The following is an 18,147-nucleotide window of genomic DNA, read 5'->3' on the forward strand; positions in this document are numbered from 1 at the left end:
AACGTCCTCCCTTTGAGAACATCCGGGAGATTCCTCTGCCGGTGCTGTCACGGAAAGTTGCCTTTCTGGTGGCGATCACATCTGCTCGCAGAGTGTCGGAGTTGGCGGCCCTGTCTTGCCGCTCCCCCTATCTGGTTGTTCATTGGGATAAAGTGGTCTTGCGACCTCCTCAGTCCCTTTCTTCTGAAAGTGGTCTCGGATTTCCATCTCAACGAGGACATTGTCTTCCCTTCGCTGTGTGCGAAGCCTAAGCATCCTAAGGAGTTTGCCTTGCATTCCTTGGATGTGGTACGGGGCGATCAGGGTTTACCGGTCTACTGAATCCTTCAGAAAGTCGGATTGTCTTTTTGTCCTTCCTGAGGGACCTCGGAAGGGTACGGCTGCATCTGCGGTAGGGTTGAACGATAGTCGATGTGATATCGACCATCGTGCTGCGGATGTGGGAGATGGTCACATCGCCGAAGATACGATGGTAAGGCATAGGCATTAGGCAGGGAGAAGTCGGGACTCGGGATGACTCAGTGGTTGTAGCAGAACATAGCCCGACATCCGTCCCGCACGTTCAGTCTGCCTGCCTGCAGCTAGCCTAGTTCTCCAGCTGATGGTAATGTGATCCTAGAGTGAGGAGCTCAGCTCCTCCCTGTAACCAATCAGCGGCTCCCAGCACACTGACACTGAAGAACTGGGAACAAGCTTGTATTGTAACAGTTCAGAGTGAAGAGTCGAGTCAGTTCATTGAGTAGTTCAGTACACCGTCGAACGTTGGGGACTGGACGGATGTCATGTCAGGCTGTGTTCTTCTACCTCCTGCCACAACTGCGAGTCCCGACTGTGCCTAATCCACACTGACTGTCACTGTCAGTCCCTACAATAACATTAACATTAACCCTGGCCTGCCCTGGCTGTATGGTGCAATCTGCAATTACATTTTAGAAGAAGGTTGCGCTGCTACAATACTTCCCATGATTTCCTCTCAATATCGCAATATATGTAGTGAAAAGAAAATATCGCAATGTACTTTCTTCCAATATCGTGCAGCTCTAGTCTGCGGCAACCATTTCAAAATGGATCAGGCAGAGATTGTGCAGGCCTATTCAATTAGGGATCAGGTTCCTCCTTTCCCTGTCACAGCACACTCTACCAGAGCTATTAGTGCGTCTTGGGCCTTCCGCCATCAGGCGTCGGTGACTTAGGTGTGCAAAGCGGCGACCTGGTCGTCCGTGCATACCTTTACGAAATTTTACTAACTTGATGTCTTGGCATCAACGGATGCCTCTTTTGGCCGCAAAGTTTTGAGTGTGGCAATGCCTTAGGGGAGACAGGGTAGTTTTGGCCTGTCTCCTCCTGTTGGGTTTTCACTTTTTTGGTTTAGTTTTCCTGGGCTTTCGCTCCTGTTGAGCTTTCTTGTTGCCCGGTGTTTACCTTTCTGGTTCAGAAAAGGTTCTTTTCTCTGACCTGGGTGCTGTGTTGCCTTTTTTGACGGTTACGTTTTCCCACCCCTCACATCTACACTGCTTTGGGACGTCCCAGACGTGCAAATTGTATGAGTGGGCGGCGACTGTCAGAGGACATAAGAGAAAATAGAATTTTTGTAAGAACTTACCGTAAAATTCTTTTCTCTGAGTCCTCTTGACAGTCGCCGCCCCTCGCCCCTCTTATGGGGTTTGTGGATCTCTATACTGCTTCCTACCAAACTGAATTGGGAATGAAGCTACCTGGGGGTATTGACGATAGGGACAGCCCCCTGTAGGTGTGTCTATACAAAGTTTTGTAAATATTCTAACAAAATCTTCTGCCTAGCTTACTCCTGTGGAGAAGACCTGTCAGAGGACTCAGAGAAAAGAATTTTACGGTAAGTTCTTACAAAATATATTTTTTCTCGATCGTTCATTGACAGACGCAGCTTCATATCTTCTTGACCATTGGGTTATGCTGCTCCTTACAGGAATAGGACACTAGGCAGGAAAAGGCTTTCCCCACACCTAATGGGGCTGTCCCTGCAGGCATAACCCCACACACTCTGCTACAGCCCTCAGTTTTTCTGCCTAATTTAGGAGTAGGACCTAGTTTCCTGCTGGGACTTTGGTCTTGGCTATTATTCTTTTTGGGAACCTTTTTTTTTTTTTTTTTTTTTTTTTTTTTGTACTTTATTCTTTTAAGTAAAGTTCCTGGAGCACTACAAGCAACAGCCGGCTGGGTTTCGGACTGGATATTCTAGATCCTTAAGGTCTCCCAGCCTGGCCAGCGAGCGTGAGCACAACAGAGCCCCGTTAGATAGGGACGAGCCTGTGAGTGGTCCTGGAAAGCCCTGAGTCGCAGCGTACCCCTTGACTGGCAGCACCCCCACCCCGGGTAGGAGGTAGTCTGTTCAGAGTCAAGCCCACCTGATATCGTGTTATGGTGAGTAAGTTGTGGGCCCCCTGCTCGGAATAGTCTGACCCTCGGGTATCCCTCAGTTCCCTTGGCTTCTCGGGTATACCAGGCCCCCATCCCATAGGGTGTGCAGGTTCCTGTCTCTGGGTGGCAGATATATTGCGGCCGCTGCTGCGTTTTTCTGGTGGGGTCTCCTCCTGGGGACCTTCCGATGCCTTTGTTTGCTGACCTCTCCGGGGGTCCAGGAGACCGCATGCCACGCCGTGGGAGGCTGCCATTTTGCTGTAGACTTGCTCTACATTAATGTTAAAAAAATCTTCATTGTAATGCATGGGCAGCCATTTTCTTGTAGTCCACATGCTGGACAGCACAAGCAGATCTGGATACCCTAGACATGACCCAGGTGAATTTCACTTCTGTGTCAGATGTTTTCATTCTGCTGTACAGATCATTTCTGGAAGCCTCCTGATCGGTTTGGTAATATTTTTTGGGGGGTCTCTTGCGGGTTTCGCATTTTTGCGACTTTTTTAAAGCGACCATGCATTGTTTTTACTCCAGTGTAAATGGAGTCCCAGGATAAAATTTCACCTACAGCCCTCTCAGTGCGGCTGCGGAACCCTCTGGGTCACTGCCCATATCACATTTTACAGCAGTCTTGAAAAGCCTGGTATCTAAAGTGGATTTGGTGTTGAAAAGTAATGCTAGCCGTAAACGCCCTCTGCTTTCGCCTCCTTCTGCTTTATCTTCAGTTTCTGAGTCAGATATGGCTGCCGCAGACACACCTCACCCTGGTTGCTCTGTCGTTGCATTCTGATGGTGAAGATGGCCTGTCCGCCGCGACACGGGAAATCGCATTGGTGGGCGCACTTTTAGTTTCGGTGTGTGAAACTTTAAAAATGGCAGATGAGTCTACAGTGTTAGGAACGCAGCAGATGAGTCTACAGTGTTAGGAACGCATGTGTCTTTTGGCTCCCGTAAATCCCAGAAATTGGGCAAAGTGTTTCCCTGCCCGGAACTTTTTGACAATATTGTCAATGATCAGTGGGGGGGGGGCATCAAGCACATGTTGGTGGTGCCAAAACGTTTTAAACGCTGTTCTCAATTTGCGGATAAGGTTTCCACTCGGTGTACCGTGCCACCAAAGGTGAATCACCCAGTTTCCAGACTGAATAAGTCTACTGTGGTCCTTGTGGAAGAATCCCTGGCTTTTATAGATCCTTTTAATAGAGGGATTGAGTCTCTGTCCCACCATTTACATGTGTTAGCAGACTCCATAGTAAAACCAATGTTTGTGACCACCCTGGTGTCACAGACTGTCACTAAAAGGGTGAAGTTATTAAAAGTTGTCTTGGAAACGGAACCGCTCTCCTCGGGGCTGATTGAGCTCATGGATCAAATGGCTCAAGCCCTGCTATATGTATGTATGTATGTATGTATGTATGTGATGCGTTGCTGGATGTGGCTCCCCTGGTGGCCAGAGTGTCTGCGGTGGGGATTACGATTAGACGCATGGTGTGCTTAAAGAGCTGGTCTGTGGACCAGGCTTCTAAAAAGGCTCTTTCTGACCTACCCTTTACAGGACAGGGGACAGGTTGTTTGGATCTTCCCTGGATAAGTTGATTAAAGGCATTTCTGGTGGGAAGAGTACTCCTCTCCCTCAATCCTCTAAGGGCAATGCACCACGTACTAAAAGGGGGCCTTCTTTTACTGCTCATAGGTGGCTTTTTCGTACCTCCGGATCGCATGAAAAAGGAAAGCCATTCCGGTCTTCTGGGAGTTTCAAGAAAACTTCGTCAGGTAAACCGAAGCCAGACAAATCCTGGTCTGCATGAAGGGGCGCCCTCACCCGATTCTGGGGTGGGGGGACAACTTTGCATCTTTCCGGAACCATGGACTTCCTTGTTTCCGGACAAATTGGTTCACAAACTGATCCGATCAGGGTACAAGATCGAATTCTGGTCTCGACTGTCGGACAGGTTCTTCCTGTCCAACCTGCACCTGTCTCCAGACAGTTTAAGGGATCTCAGCGGATGTACAAGATTTGCTGTCGCAAAGGGTGATTGTGCCAGTTCCCTCTCCAGGAGTTTTATTCAAATCTGTTTACTGTGCCCAGGAAGGAAGGCAAAGTACGTCCAATCCTGTACCTCAAGGCTTTGAACCGCTTTGTGTGGGTACAGAGGTTTCAAATGGAGTCCATTTGCATGGGTGGCGTCCCTGCACCAGGGAGACTTTTTGGCCTTCAAAGATATCAAGGACGCTTATCTACACATCCCTATCTACGCTGGACACCAGCATTTTTCTCTGCTTCGCTATAGGAGAGGAGCATTTATTAATTTGTGGCGTTGCCCTTTGGTCTCGCCTCTGCCCCCAGGGTTTGTACTAAGGTACTGACTCTGGTGTTGGCATTGCTGCATCAACAGGATTTTGGTGCTGGGGTACCTGGACGATCTCCTATTGAGTGCAAACTCTCACTCAGTGGGCGGGGCGAAACACGCCAAGCAGGGGAATAATGTCTGACGCCCCCTTTCGGTATTTGGAACGCACGCCGAGGTGGTGCGATACATGGAAGTTTTTTACATGCTGTATTGCCGATACTGAACTGTAAGTGTTTGATACTTATTATTGAAATAAAAAAAAAAAAAAACAGTTTACACTATGAAGATCTCTTCTTCTTCAATTTCATAACATCTCACACAAGGAGTCTCATAATTAAGGAAGTACCCCAATGTTTATCCATTGATACATGATATACATCCAGGGAAAAGGGAAAGGATACTCCTATCACCCACAGTGCTTGCATAGCACTTGATGATGTAAAGATCTCATTGTTCTGGTGCATGTGGACACGAGAGGGGAGCACAGAGTGATCCACTTTCCTCTGACTTTCAAGCACCACTAGTCTGATGCACGGAAGAATTTTTTATTAATTTTTGGAATTCACATAAATTGGTATTTTGAAGGATCTTTCACCAAGCACTTTATTTATTTTATGCACATGTCACTTTGATTCATGCATAGTTATATTATTAATTTATTGAATTGTATATGTATAGCATTTCGATATAGCAGCGCTGATATCCATATACCATTTACTCTGAAAGGAATTCATCCTTATTGGCAGCAGCAGCTAACCTTTGCCAATTTTTAATTTCACAAACACAACTTACTCCGAAGCGCAGGATACCCCTATAACATTCAGCTCTCACTCAGCCCTGTGGGGGCGACTTGACGATCACTGTTCGCAAACTGCAAAAGTTTGGTTGGAACATCAATTTAAAAAAATCTGCCCTGATACCTTCAATGAGATTGGAGTATCTGGGCCTGACTCTGGACTCCACTTTGGCGCGGGTCTTTTTTCCCCCGGGAAAAATTGCAAAAATTGCAGGGGGTGATACGGTTGTTGTTGACAATCTCTTTGCGGACTTGCATGCGGTCCTTGGGTCTGATGGTATCAACCTTCGAGGCGATTCTGTTTGCTCAGTTCCACACGAGACCTTTTACAAAATGAGATTCTTCTAAAATGGAACAATGATCCAAAATTTTTGGACAATTTCATTTGATTGAGTCGCAACACAGTCTGCTTTTCACTGGTTGATTCACTTGTCAGGCCAAGTCCTTCTTTCCGTTGTATTTGATGGTGGTAGCCATGGACACCAGCCTGTCAGGCTGGGAAGGAGTGCTGAGGAAGCTCTGCGCCCAGGGATCCTGGACGGTGGAAGAGTCCAAGCTGCCAATAAATATCTTGGAGCTCAGAACAATAAAGCTTTGCCTGAGTCATTGGGCGGCTCGTCTGCAAGGTTGGCCGGTCCGGATTCAATCGGACAATGCCATGACCATCAATCACCAAGGGGGCACCAAGAACGTCTTGGCAGCCCGGAAGGTGCCCGAGATTCTGGACTGGGCGGAGAGGTTTGTCCCAGCTCTCTGCTGTGCACATCTCAGTTGTGGAGAACTGGCAGGCGGATTCCCTGAGTCGTCAGGTCTTGGATCAGGGGGAGTGGTCCCTACACCCGGTGGTGTTCCGTCTCCTTTGTGTCCGGTAAGGGACACTTGATGTCAACCTGTTTGCCTCTCGACTCAACAAGAAGGTTCTGAGGTTTGTGGCCAGGTCGAGGGATCTTCTGGCCAACGCCACAGATGCACTGGTGACTACTTGGGGACGGTATCAGCTGATCTATACGTTTCCTCCACCTAAACTCCTGCTGAAGCTTCTGCGCAGAATAGAGGTGGAAGGCATTCGGTCATTCTAGTGCCCCAGACTGGACTCACCCGTCTTGGTATGCAGACCTAGTAAGGTTGGTCGCAGATGTTCCTTGGAGATTTCTCCTTAGGGAAGATCTGCTGTCGATCTTCCGTCCTGCTTTACAGTCGCTTGCTTTAACGGCGTGGCTGTTGAAAGTCAGGTATTTAGAGATTGAGGTATTTCTGAAACTGTGATTCCTACACTTTTGAAGGCCTGGAAGTCTACTTCCAAAAAAATCTGTCATTGTACGTGGAAATCATGTATCTCATGGTGTGAATCGCTGAAAGTGCATCCTTGCTTGTTTTCGGTAGCTAGGGTTTTGACCCTTCAAAAAGGGGTTGAACGGCGTTTGGCTTTGGGCACTATTAAAGGTCAAGTGTCGGCTTTGGCTGTATTTTTTTTTTTTTTTTTTCAACTTCCTTTAGCTACGTTTGCCCTGATTTGCACCTTTTTATTCAGGGGGTGCGCCATTTGGCACCTCCGAGGCAATTTAACTCCGTGGGATCTGAATTTGGTATTTATCTGTTCTTCCAAAACCTCCTTTTGAGAACATTAGGGAGACTCCCCTGCTTACATTATCTCATAAGTGCCTTTTTGGTGGCTATCACTTCTGCCCGTAAGGTGTCTGAGCTGACGGCGTGGTCTTGCCGTTCACCTTATCTGGTGGTCCACAGAGAAAAAGTGGTACTCCGCCCTAATCAGTAATTTCTTCCTAAGGTGGTTTCTGATTTCCATTTGAATGAAGACCTTGTGCTGCCATCAGGCATCAGTGATGCATGTTTGCAAGACAGCAACTTGGTCTTCGGTGCACACGTTCACAAAATTCTACAAGGTAGATGTGTTGGCATTTTCGGATGCCTCCTTTTGGCCGCAAGGTTTTGCAGGCTGCTGTCTCAAAGCAAAGAACTATTTTGTTACCTGGTCAGCTAGCCTTAGGATCTTCTTTGCATTTGTTTTTTACAATCCCTCTAGTGAATACTACTTTGGGACGTCCCAATGGTCGAGGATTTGAAGCTGCGTCTGTCAACGAATGATAGAGAGAACTGGATTTTTTAAATTACTGTAAAATCCTTTTTCTCTCAAGTTCATTAACAGACGCAGCATCCGCCCCTCTACTTTTGAGTGGAATGGGGTGGTTAAACACTGCTTGCAACGAAACTGTGGGGTTATGCCTGCAGGGACAGCCCCATAGGCATGATGAAAGCTTTTTCCTGCCTAGTGTCTTCTCCTGTAGGGGGCAGCATAACCCAATGGTCAAGAAGATGTGCAGCTGCGTCTGTCAATGAACTTCAGAGAAAACTGGATTTTGTATCTTACCGTAAAATCCCTAATTCATCAATAGGATGCATTTTTTTGTTGACAGGGTCTCTTCTGATACATCATAGGTCTAAAAATTACTTTATTTGACGTCCCCTAGCTTTTTTTTTTTTCCTTTTTTTTTTTCTCTATTCCCTGGCAGCAGTGGGATATTTGTTTATTATTTGTGGTCTTTGTTTTGTCTGGTGCTCATATTTTCCTGATGCCTAGAGGTATTTGTAAAATGTGTGTTTTTCTTGTTTGAGGAATGATATATTTCTGCTTTTTTTTTTTTTTTTTCCCCATTATGCTTTTGAAACTAAAGAGAACAATAAGGGCCAGTTCACACTGTTGCGATGTGGGAATCCTGCAAATTCACTGCGACTCCCAGTACCTGACTCACAGGAAGTTCACACTGACATATGCGGACTGCTGGGAGTGTCAATACGAAGTTAATGACACTCCAAATTAGTTTGCATATCGCAGTGCGAACTGTCAATTCGGACAGGATTTGGATCGTGTGGGTGTGAACAGCCATGAAATCCGATTCTGGTGCGCCATGCAATCCGATTCTGGTGCGGACCAAACAAAGGGTCCTGCAAGAGTTTGGTCCGAATGCGATGCAGATTTAGCCATACAATCTGTAGAGCTGAATTTGCATCGCACAGGCATCAGTGCTGTGCAAATCACATGGGATGGCCGGCCCTAAAGGTTCTTTCAGATGGTCGTTGGCACCATTCCTGTGTGCAGGCTGCCTTTTTTGTTTTTGTAGCACTAAAAAACAGAGAGGGCACACCAGCCTAGTGCAATACCGAAATACATAGTTTGACGAATAAAAGCAAAAAGACTTGCATACAATATAGGTAGATAAGCATATCCGACCAACATCGACTGTTTTCAGACCAGCCACACATGTCTTATCACGCAGGAAGTAAATACATATTCGCCAGCACACCAAGGATCTTGCAAAAGCAGTCCAAAAAACTTTATTCAAGATACGATCACATCAAAAAATGGTGCAACGTTTCGGAGCCGCACAGGACCCCTTCGTCAGGCATGTGATGATGAAGGGGTCCTGTGCAATTCCGAAACGTTGCACCATTTTTTGATGCAACGGGATTTTTGACTTACCGTAAAATCCATTTCTCTGATGTTCATTGATGGACACAGCACCCACCCCTCTATGGAGTTGTAATACTTCTGACACTGCTTGTAACAAAACTGAGTACCTATAGCAGAGAGGGGGAGTATACCTCCTGGGACTGCCCATAGGGGTAGTCGTTTTTTTTTTTTTTTCCTGTAGGAGGCAGTATAACCCAATGGTCAAGATCAGGAGCTGTGTCAGTCAATTAATATATCAAAGAAATGGATTTTATGTTTAGTCAAAAATCCCATTTTTTTTCTATTTAGAACACTGTTCTGAAGCCTCTAACATATGCAAAACCCTGTGTACTAAAGTAGGAGGGCAAAAGATCATTGCCCTAAGTGGCAGGTAAAAACTCAGGTCGATTAAGAGGCTGAGCTTGATGCACGTGGATGTCAGAAACGTGGTTTAAAAGTGCAGGCAAAGGCATCGTCGGTAAACAGACCAGAGTGACCAAATGTTGCTCGTTAAGTTGACTTACACAATCTGAGCAAATGCTTCCTGCGGCGGGTCCTTGCTGGTAAATCAGGGCAGTGCCCATATCTTCAATATATTTGCAGTAGGTGCTTGATTGGCTTTCTGTGGACTTTTGATAGCAGATATACGATGTATACATGGCCATATGGAAGAAATAAAATGCAACTTTTTTATACTAGAAACAGGACTTCCATTTTGATAAATATGGTTGTAGCATCTGATTGCTTAAATACTCCCCCCCCCCCCCCCCCCCATGAACTGATTATATTCGTGGGCACATTCAGGCTTTACAATGAGACCACGTATTCTGTGAAACAGCACCAAACCTTTGTATAGACACACCTACAGGGGGCTGTCCCTCTGGTCCAATACCCCCATCTAGCTGCATTCCCAATTCAGTTTGTCTCTGCCTAGCATAGGAGTAGGCTGGCTTTTCCCTGGCTGGGGCTGAAGTCTCAGCCTTTTTTCTTCTTATTTTTTTTCTCTAAGAGTGTTTTTTCTTTACAATGAAAGCTTTTTATTTGTTCCTGCGCTTAGTTAGTCGGACTTCGGAAGACTACAGCGTTTGCGGAGCTGGAAATCGCACTGTTTGCCTAGAGCCTTATGGAATCCCAGCCTGCCATCGAGCGTTAGCAGGCTATGTGTACGCCCAGGCCTCGCAAACGAACATGTCCCTGTCCTCAGGGACGAGCCTGCGAAGTGGCTACTTCGCCGGGATGTCCCAACTGCGGTACGCCACGTGTTGCTAGCGTCTCTTTCGGCTGACGGCACCACCACCCATAGTGGGAGGCTTTCTGTCACAGAGCGCTAACTATGTCTATGCTGGACCGGTGAGTACCATGCTATCCCTCTGTCTATGGCATTGTCTGTTGGGGTGTGTATGTGGGCCCTCTATTTATGGGGATGGCAGTTCGTTATGGATCTGTAATGTCCCCCTCATGTCTGTCGGGGCGATCCCTGTGTGTCCCTTCCCAGCCCCTGCAGGGGCGCTGTGGCGGTTCTACCGCTGTATGGGGGGTTATGGGGTCCCTGATGTCCCTGGGGTGCTTCCGCAACTTCTGCAACTATTTGGGTGTACAGACATGGTGTGTGGGGGCCGCAATCGGAGAAAAACTGCGCAGCCGCCATTTTAGGTGTGGGCAGGCTGTTTGGCCTCATTGTAAGGGCAGCAGCCATTTTCTGCAATACTGTTGGCGCCGAATCGGGCACCATCTTTGTTGTGGGCACTATGTCTATGTGGTCAGCGGCCATTTTCCCGGAGCTTTCTCCATAGACTTGTATTGGCAACCATTTTTTTGTGGCTCAGGGCTGTGTTCTGCCTCTAGAGGCGTGAGGTCACTTCCTTTCTTCCAACATGCAGATCGAGCTGGCAGCGTGTGGCAAGTATAGCACGCTTTTTGGGGGGATTTTATGGTGTTTCCTGGCCTGCATTCCTGCTAGCATTCATTTCCCTGCGTTTTCCTGTAGCACAGGACTTGTTCCTCATTGCAGTGCATTTGCGGTGGGAACCGCGGAAATCGCTGATTTAAAGGGCCAGTGTCATTTAAATCTTAGATTGCTATTATGGAGTCCCAGGATAGCAAATTCCCCCCAGATCTGGTGGAGGGTTCAGGTACTCCCGAATCCTCTGCTATAGTCTCACTTACTGCTGCACTTGCGACTTTAGTGTCAAAAGTGGATTTGTTGATGTCTGACCGGGCTTCTAAGAAAGGGCCTATGCCCTCTCAGTCTTCTGATTCAGAGACAGATATGGTTGCCACGGACAGCGTACCCCCTGAGGGGTCTCAGTCCTCTCAGTCGGATGTGGAGGAGGATTCCCCCTCCGGATCAGCAAGAGAATGCGCTGCAATGTCTGCGCTTATTAGCTCTGTGAAAGACACTTTAAATTTGGATGATGAGCCCCACCTGTCGGGTAATCGGTCTTCCTTTGGGACCCGCAAAGCCCAGAAGTCGGGTCAGGTTTTTCGCTGTCCCGCAGAGTTTCACGATACTGTGAATGCTCTATGGCGCAATTAAAAACATAATTTTGTGGTGCCCAAGAGATTTCAGTACCGTTATCTCTTTGCGGATCCGATGGATTCTCGCTGGACTGCGGCTCCTAAGGTGGACCACACTGTGTCCAGGTTGAATAAAGCCACTTTAATGCCCGCCGAGGATTCTCCGGTGTTTAAAGACCCGGCGGATAGGCGGGTGGAAGCTCTTACCCACCACATCTACCTGGTAGCGTGTTCCTTACTGAAACCCGTATACGCGTCCGTAATGGTCTCTCAGGCTGTTGTGGAGTGGGCCAAGGCGCTTAAGCGCACTCTAATTGCTGACTCCGCCCCTCCTGCTACTCTGGAGATGGTGGATCAAATTGGTCAGGCTGTTTTATACCTGTGAGACGCGGCCTTGGATGAGGCCCCTTTAGTCGCATGACTGTCTGCAGTCGCAGTTACGATTCGTCGGATCGTTTGGTTAAAAAACTGGTCGGCCGACCAGTCTTCTAAGAAGACGGTGTCTGACATCCCTTATGCAGGGAATCGTCTCTTTGAGGACTCTCTGGATGAACTGGTGAAGGGGATCACAGGGAGCAAGAGCACCCTGCTGCCTCAGGTGTCCCGGGGCAAGTCCTTCCGCGGTAAGCGGGGCCCTTCCTTTAAACCTAACCAGGGGTCCTTTCGTGCCTTCAAGGCACAAGACAAAGGTAAGTCCTTCAAGGCCTCTGGTGGCCAGAAGAAGCCTTGGGCGGGCAAGTCAGGACAAGTGGGTTCAAGAGCTCATTCATTCAGGGTACAAGATTGAGTTTCGATCACGCCCAGCAGACAGTTTGTTAACCTCAAATCTTCAGTTGACCCCAGATCGTTTCCGAGATCTCCATCGGGCAGTTCAGGATCTCCTCACCCAAGGGGTGGTTGGAACCGGGACAGGTTTCGGGGTTTTTACTCGAATTTGTTCACAGTGCCCAGAAAAGAGGGCAAGGTGTGTCCGATTCTGGACTAAAGTTTCTAAACCGCTTTGTGCGGGTCCAGAAATTCCGAATGGAGTCCCTCCGGTCGGTGGTGGCGATTTCCTGGCTTCCATCGACCTCAAGGATGCGTTCCATCGACCTCAAGGATGCGTATCTACACATCCCTATATACAAGGGTCATCAGAGGACCTCCGATTTGCAATAGCGGAGGAGCACTATCAGTTTGTGACGTTGCCTTTTGGCTTCGCTTCCGCTCCAAGGGTGTTTACCAAAGTCTTGGCTCCTGTTCTAGCCTTGTTGCGGGTGCAGGGGATTGCCATCCTCGGTTACCTGGACGATCTCCTATTAAGGTCGAGCCCCAGTGCCACTCTGTTGCGCGATCTGTCGATCACGGTTCAGACGCTCTAGGAGTTCGGGTGGACCATCAATTTTCAGAAGTTGACCTTGTCCCCTTCTGTTCGTCTCCCTTACCTGGGGATGATTCTAGACACCGCCCAGGCGAAGGTCTTTCTTCCGGAGGACAAACTCCGGATCCTGCAGGACGAGGTCAGGTCCCTCAGGGACGACGAGTCCTCCTCGCTTCGGACCTGCATGCGGTCTCTGGGCTTGATGGTGTCGGCTTTCGAGGTGATCCCATTTGCACAGTTTCACACGAGATCTGTTCAAGCGGAGATTCTCGCCAGGTGGGATAGATGTCCTCACTCTTTGGAAAGAAGGATTTCTTTGAGCCCCCACGTGAGATCGGATCTCCTGTGGTGGCTCCAGTCTCCGGCTCTGACGGTAGGCAAGTCCTTTCGACCTGTATATTAAATATTATATTATATATTATATTTTGCCTGTTTAAGTCCTTTCGACCGTTGCTATGGACTGTGGTCACCACAGACGCCAGCCTGTCGGGCAGGGGTGGGGTTCTGGGCAATTTTTCTGCCCAGGGCACCTTGTCGGAGGGAGAATCCTCCCTGCCGATAAATGTCTTGGAACTGCAAGCAATCGGGCTCTGTTTGCTCCGTTGGTCGGATCGTCTGCGGGGCTGCCCAGTGCGGGGGCAGACGTTTAACGCCACTGCGTTGGCTTACATCAATTACCAAGGGGGCACCAAGAGTGCCCAGGCGGCCAAAGAAGTGGCTGAGATTCTGTCCTGGGCCGAGATGCAGGTCCCGGCGATTTCGGCAGTTAACATTCCAAGTGTGGAGAACTGGCAGGCGGACTATCTGAGTCGTCAGACCCTGGACCAGGGGGAATGGTCCCTACACCCGGAGGATGTTTCAGATGCTGTGTGTGCGGTGGGGATCCCCGGATGTGGATCTGTTAACGTCTCGGCTCAACAACAAGGTGGAAAGATTCGTGGCTCGCATGCGTGACTCTCTGGCAGACGCGTTGGTGGTGCCCTGGCACCGGTATCACCTGATTTACGCATTTCCACTGATTCAGTTGTTATCCAGATTCCTTCGCAGGTTGGTCTCGGAACCGAGGTTGGTGATTCTAGTGGCACCAGACTGGCTGTGCTGGTCTTGGTACGCGGACATCATGCAACTGGTCGTCGAGCCTCCATGGCGGCCCCCACTACGAGACGATCTTCTGTCTCAGGGGCCAATTTTCCATCCTGCTTTACAGTCGTTGGCTTTGACGGCGTGGCTGTTGAAAGTCAGGTCTTGAGAGACGGAGGTCTCTCGTCGGCGGTCATTCCTACCTTGCTCAAGGCCAGGAAGGCCTCGTCTGGTAGGATTTATTGTCGTACCTGGAAGGCTTATTTCGCCTGGTGTGAATCGCAGGGGTTCCATCCCCGCTCCTTTTCGGTGGCTTTCCTGCAAACTGGTGTGGAGCAGCGTCTGGCGCTGACCACTCTTAAGGGCCAGTTATCTGCGCTGGCCATTCTTTTTTAACGCCCTCTGGCGTCAAATTTCTTTATCCGCACTTTCATTCAAGGGGTGCATCATCTGGCTCCCCCTAGGAGGGCACCCTTGCCTCCTTGGGACCTGAATTTGGTTTTGTCCGTTTTGCAACGTCCTCCCTTTGAGAACATCCGGGAGATTCCTCTGCCGGTGCTGTCACGGAAAGTTGCCTTTCTGGTGGCAGTCACATCTGCTCGCAGAGTGTTGGAGTTGGCGGGCCCTGTCTTGCCGCTCCCCCTATCTGGTTGTTCATAGGGACAAAGTGGTCTTGCGACCACATCAGTCCTTTCTTTCGAAAGTGGTTTCGGATTTCCATCTCAACGAGGACATTCTTACCTTCGCTGTGTGCGAAGCCTAAGCATCCTAAGGAGTTTGCCTTGCATTCCTTGGATGTGGTAAGGGCAATCAGGGTTTACCTGTCGTCTACTGAATCCTTAAAGTTGGATTCTCTTTTTGTCCTTCCTGAAGGACCTCGGAAGGGTATGGCTGTGTCTGCGGCAACCATTTCAAAATGGATCAGGCAGACGATTGTGCAGGCCTATTCAATTAAGGATCAGGTTTCACCTTTCCCTGTCACAGCGCACACTACCAGAGCTATTAGTGCGTCTTGGGCCTTCCGCCATCAGGCGTCGGTGACTCAGGTGTGCAAATCGGCAACCTGGTCGTCAGTGCATACCTTTACAAAATTTTACAAACTTGATGTCTTGGCATCAGCGGATGCCTCTTATGGCCGCAAAGTTCTGAGTGCGGCAGTGCCTTAGGGGGAGACATGGTGGTTTTAGCCTGTCTCCTCCTGTTGGGGTTTTTTCCCCTTGTTTATTTTGCTTTCCTGGGTTTGTTCGCTCCTGTTACCCAGTGTTTTACCTTTCTGGTTCAGAAGAGGTTCTTTTCTCTGACCTGGGTGCTGCGTTGCCTTTTTGACAGTTAAGTTTCCCACCCCTCACATCTACACTGCTTTAGGACATCCCAGAGGTGCAGATTGTATGAGTGGGCGGCGACTGTCATAGGACGTAAGAGAAAATAGAATATTTGTAAGAACTTACTGTAAAATTTTCTCTGAGTCCTCTGACAGTCGCCGCCCCCCACCCCTCTTTTGGGGTTCATGGATCTCTATACTGCTTGCTACCAAACTGAATTGGGAATGCAGCTAGATGGGTGTATTGGACCAGAGGGACGGCCCCCTGTAGGTGTGTCTATACAAAGGTTTTGTGAATGTTTTCTAACAAAATCTTCTGCCTAGCTTACTCCTGTGGCTAAGACCAATACCCAGAGGTGCAGATTGTATGAGTGGGCGGCGACTGTCACAGAACTCGGAGAAAAGAATTTTACGCTAAGTTCTTACAAAAATTCAATTTTTTTTTTATCTTTTTATCTATTTTTATCCACCCTCTAGTGTGAGATGTTGCCAATGAAACATACTGGCGATAGAAGAATTGCATTTGGAAGCAATACGTTACTCTGCAAGAAATTGGTTTGGTCCTCGATATAATGCAGCAAATCTTGTGGGGAAAAAACAAAAATAATCGAATTGAGAAAAATTGGTAGTCTTGGGCTGCACACCTGGCTGTGTGGTGAATTTGGAATTGTAGCTGACCCTAAGCTAGCAGGCAGCCATAAGGGGTTTTCCAGGACATCGGGTCGGTAGATTTGGGCCCGGTTTCTTTGGGTTTGGTGTGTTATTCCAGTGTTTGTACTGGGCTCCTCTTCCTGTGTTTTAGCTTGGTTTGTGCTGGTGCCGTTGGGGTGTATGGCGCTGCTGGTGGTAGGCAGGTCTTCTGATCTTGTCGTTCTCCTGATTCTTTTAGGAAGGACTGTTTCCTCCTCTGATTTGGTCCCCAATTTACTATTTTCTACTGATTAGAATTCCGAACTAGATTTGGATGATGGGAGCTCCCTGCTGCTTTCATCATCTGACATAGTAAGAATTGTATATGCCTCCTTTTTAGGTGTAAAAAAAATCTTTTGGACATGGCTGATACTGATGGCCTTTGACAGGTCACTGATTGCAGTACCGATGACTTGTGTTATCCGATCCATATGGGCTGTGTGACAGATCCCTGGTAATTGGTTTCAGTGTATTGGTGGGGGGGTAAGGGGGGTGATGCTGCACAGTAATGTGTACAAGTAACATTAAATAAAAATCACTCACAGATCCCTGCTATCCTCCTAACACGATCGGTGTGAGGAGAAGAATCCGGGATCTTGTAGTATTGGCTCTTCTGTTTACAGTTGTGACAGGCTGTGATTGGACACAGCCCATCATGTGGTAAACAGACAATTTTATTGGATATTTACCCTGAACGGGGATGGGCTGTGTCCAAGGGACACATGTTATCCCTGAACGCCGTGGTGCATCCTGCTGGATGTCATATGACGCTCAGTCAGGATAACTTGCAAAAAATAAGAAATTGTTTTTGTTTTGTTTTTTGCTTCTAGTCATGATAACTCGGCCATCATTCTGCAATAAGCCCGGCAGGATATGGTTAAATATAAATTATGATAATGTAGTCTACTCACCTAATATTTTTGTTCTGTTTTCAGGATTTCATTAGTACTAGCTATGATGATTCACGGCTTTAAAAGCAGTAATCAAGACTTCAACTTTGGACCATGGAAGCTCACTGCTATCAAGACTCATATTATGAAGTCAGCTGATGTGGAAAAACTGGCTGAAGAAATGCATATGCCCTGTCTTCCTGAGATGATGTTTGGAGACAATGTTCTAAGAATTCAACACTCCTCTGGCTTTGGTATAGAATTTAATGCTAAAGATGCTCTTAAAAGCGTCAATAAGAAGGAAGGCGCTCTAAAGGTAGCTTGTGCTGAAGAGTGGCAAGAGAGCAGGTCAGACAACGAGCATAGCAAAGAAATTGTAAAGCCCTATGATTGGACTTACACAACTGACTATAAAGGAACATTACTAGGTAATGACCTGAAATTCAATGTTGTCTCGACTACTGAACGAATTAACACAGAAAAGTTGAAGACAAGAGAACAAATCGTGTTTTTCGAGGAGGTTTTGTTGTTTGAAGATGAGCTCCATGATCATGGAGTATCTGGCTTGAGCGTTAAAATCAGAGTCATGCCTTCCGGTTTTTTCCTCCTTCTTAGATTCTTCCTGAGAGTAGATGGTGTCCTCATCCGAATGAATGACACACGACTTTATCATGAAAGTGACAAAACGTACATGCTGAGAGAATACACTTCCAAGGAAAGCAAAATCAGCAGCCTTAGTCATGTGCCCCCTCCTCTTTTCACAGAGCCCAATGAGATTTCTCAGTATTTACCTGTGATGGAAGCAATGTATGAAAAGTTAGAATTCCCATTGATACCGCAAGGAGACACAAGTGAATCTCCAAAATCAACAAATGCACAAGCCCCATAAATGCCTTGTAGAGTAGATCTGATCTGAAGTTACCACCAAAAAAAAAAAAAAATCATTGTGTATAGGAAGAAGTATTGATTCCATTTCATCAAAGCACAATTGTAGCACAGTTCCACAGAGATTCCAGTTGTTCGCAAGTGTTTTTGCAATACAATGCCTTAGTAGGTCTACATATGTATCATTCTAGGCCAGTGGTTCTCAACTCCAGTCCTTAGGACCCACTAACAAGCCAGATTTCAGGTATTACCTTGGGGAGATGCAGACTAGAGTACTGCAATCACTGAGCAACAAATTATATCACCTGGGATGTATTTGTTATCTTGCAAACCTGGCCTGTTAGTGGGTCCCGAGGATCGGAGTTGAGAACCACTGTTCTAGGCCATCTGT

At 47.7% G+C, this 18,147-nt stretch overlaps 1 protein-coding gene across 1 annotated transcript in view; it reads left to right on the forward strand.

The window, feature by feature from the left end:
* Window positions 1–17,788, forward strand: part of TIPRL (TOR signaling pathway regulator) — a 54,176-nt gene extending 36,388 nt beyond the window's left edge. The window contains exon 2 of the mRNA XM_082269767.1: window positions 16,917–17,788. Coding sequence (XP_082125893.1) covers window positions 16,936–17,760 — 825 coding nt within the window. The 5' untranslated portion in view covers window positions 16,917–16,935 and the 3' untranslated portion in view covers window positions 17,761–17,788. The remainder of the gene's footprint in view (window positions 1–16,916) is intronic.
* The last annotated feature ends 359 nt before the right edge of the window (window positions 17,789–18,147 follow it).

The sequence above is a fragment of the Pelophylax lessonae genome, assembly GCF_965119305.1.
Source record: "Pelophylax lessonae genome assembly, chromosome: 10".
Classification (NCBI taxonomy): Eukaryota; Metazoa; Chordata; class Amphibia; order Anura; family Ranidae; genus Pelophylax; species Pelophylax lessonae.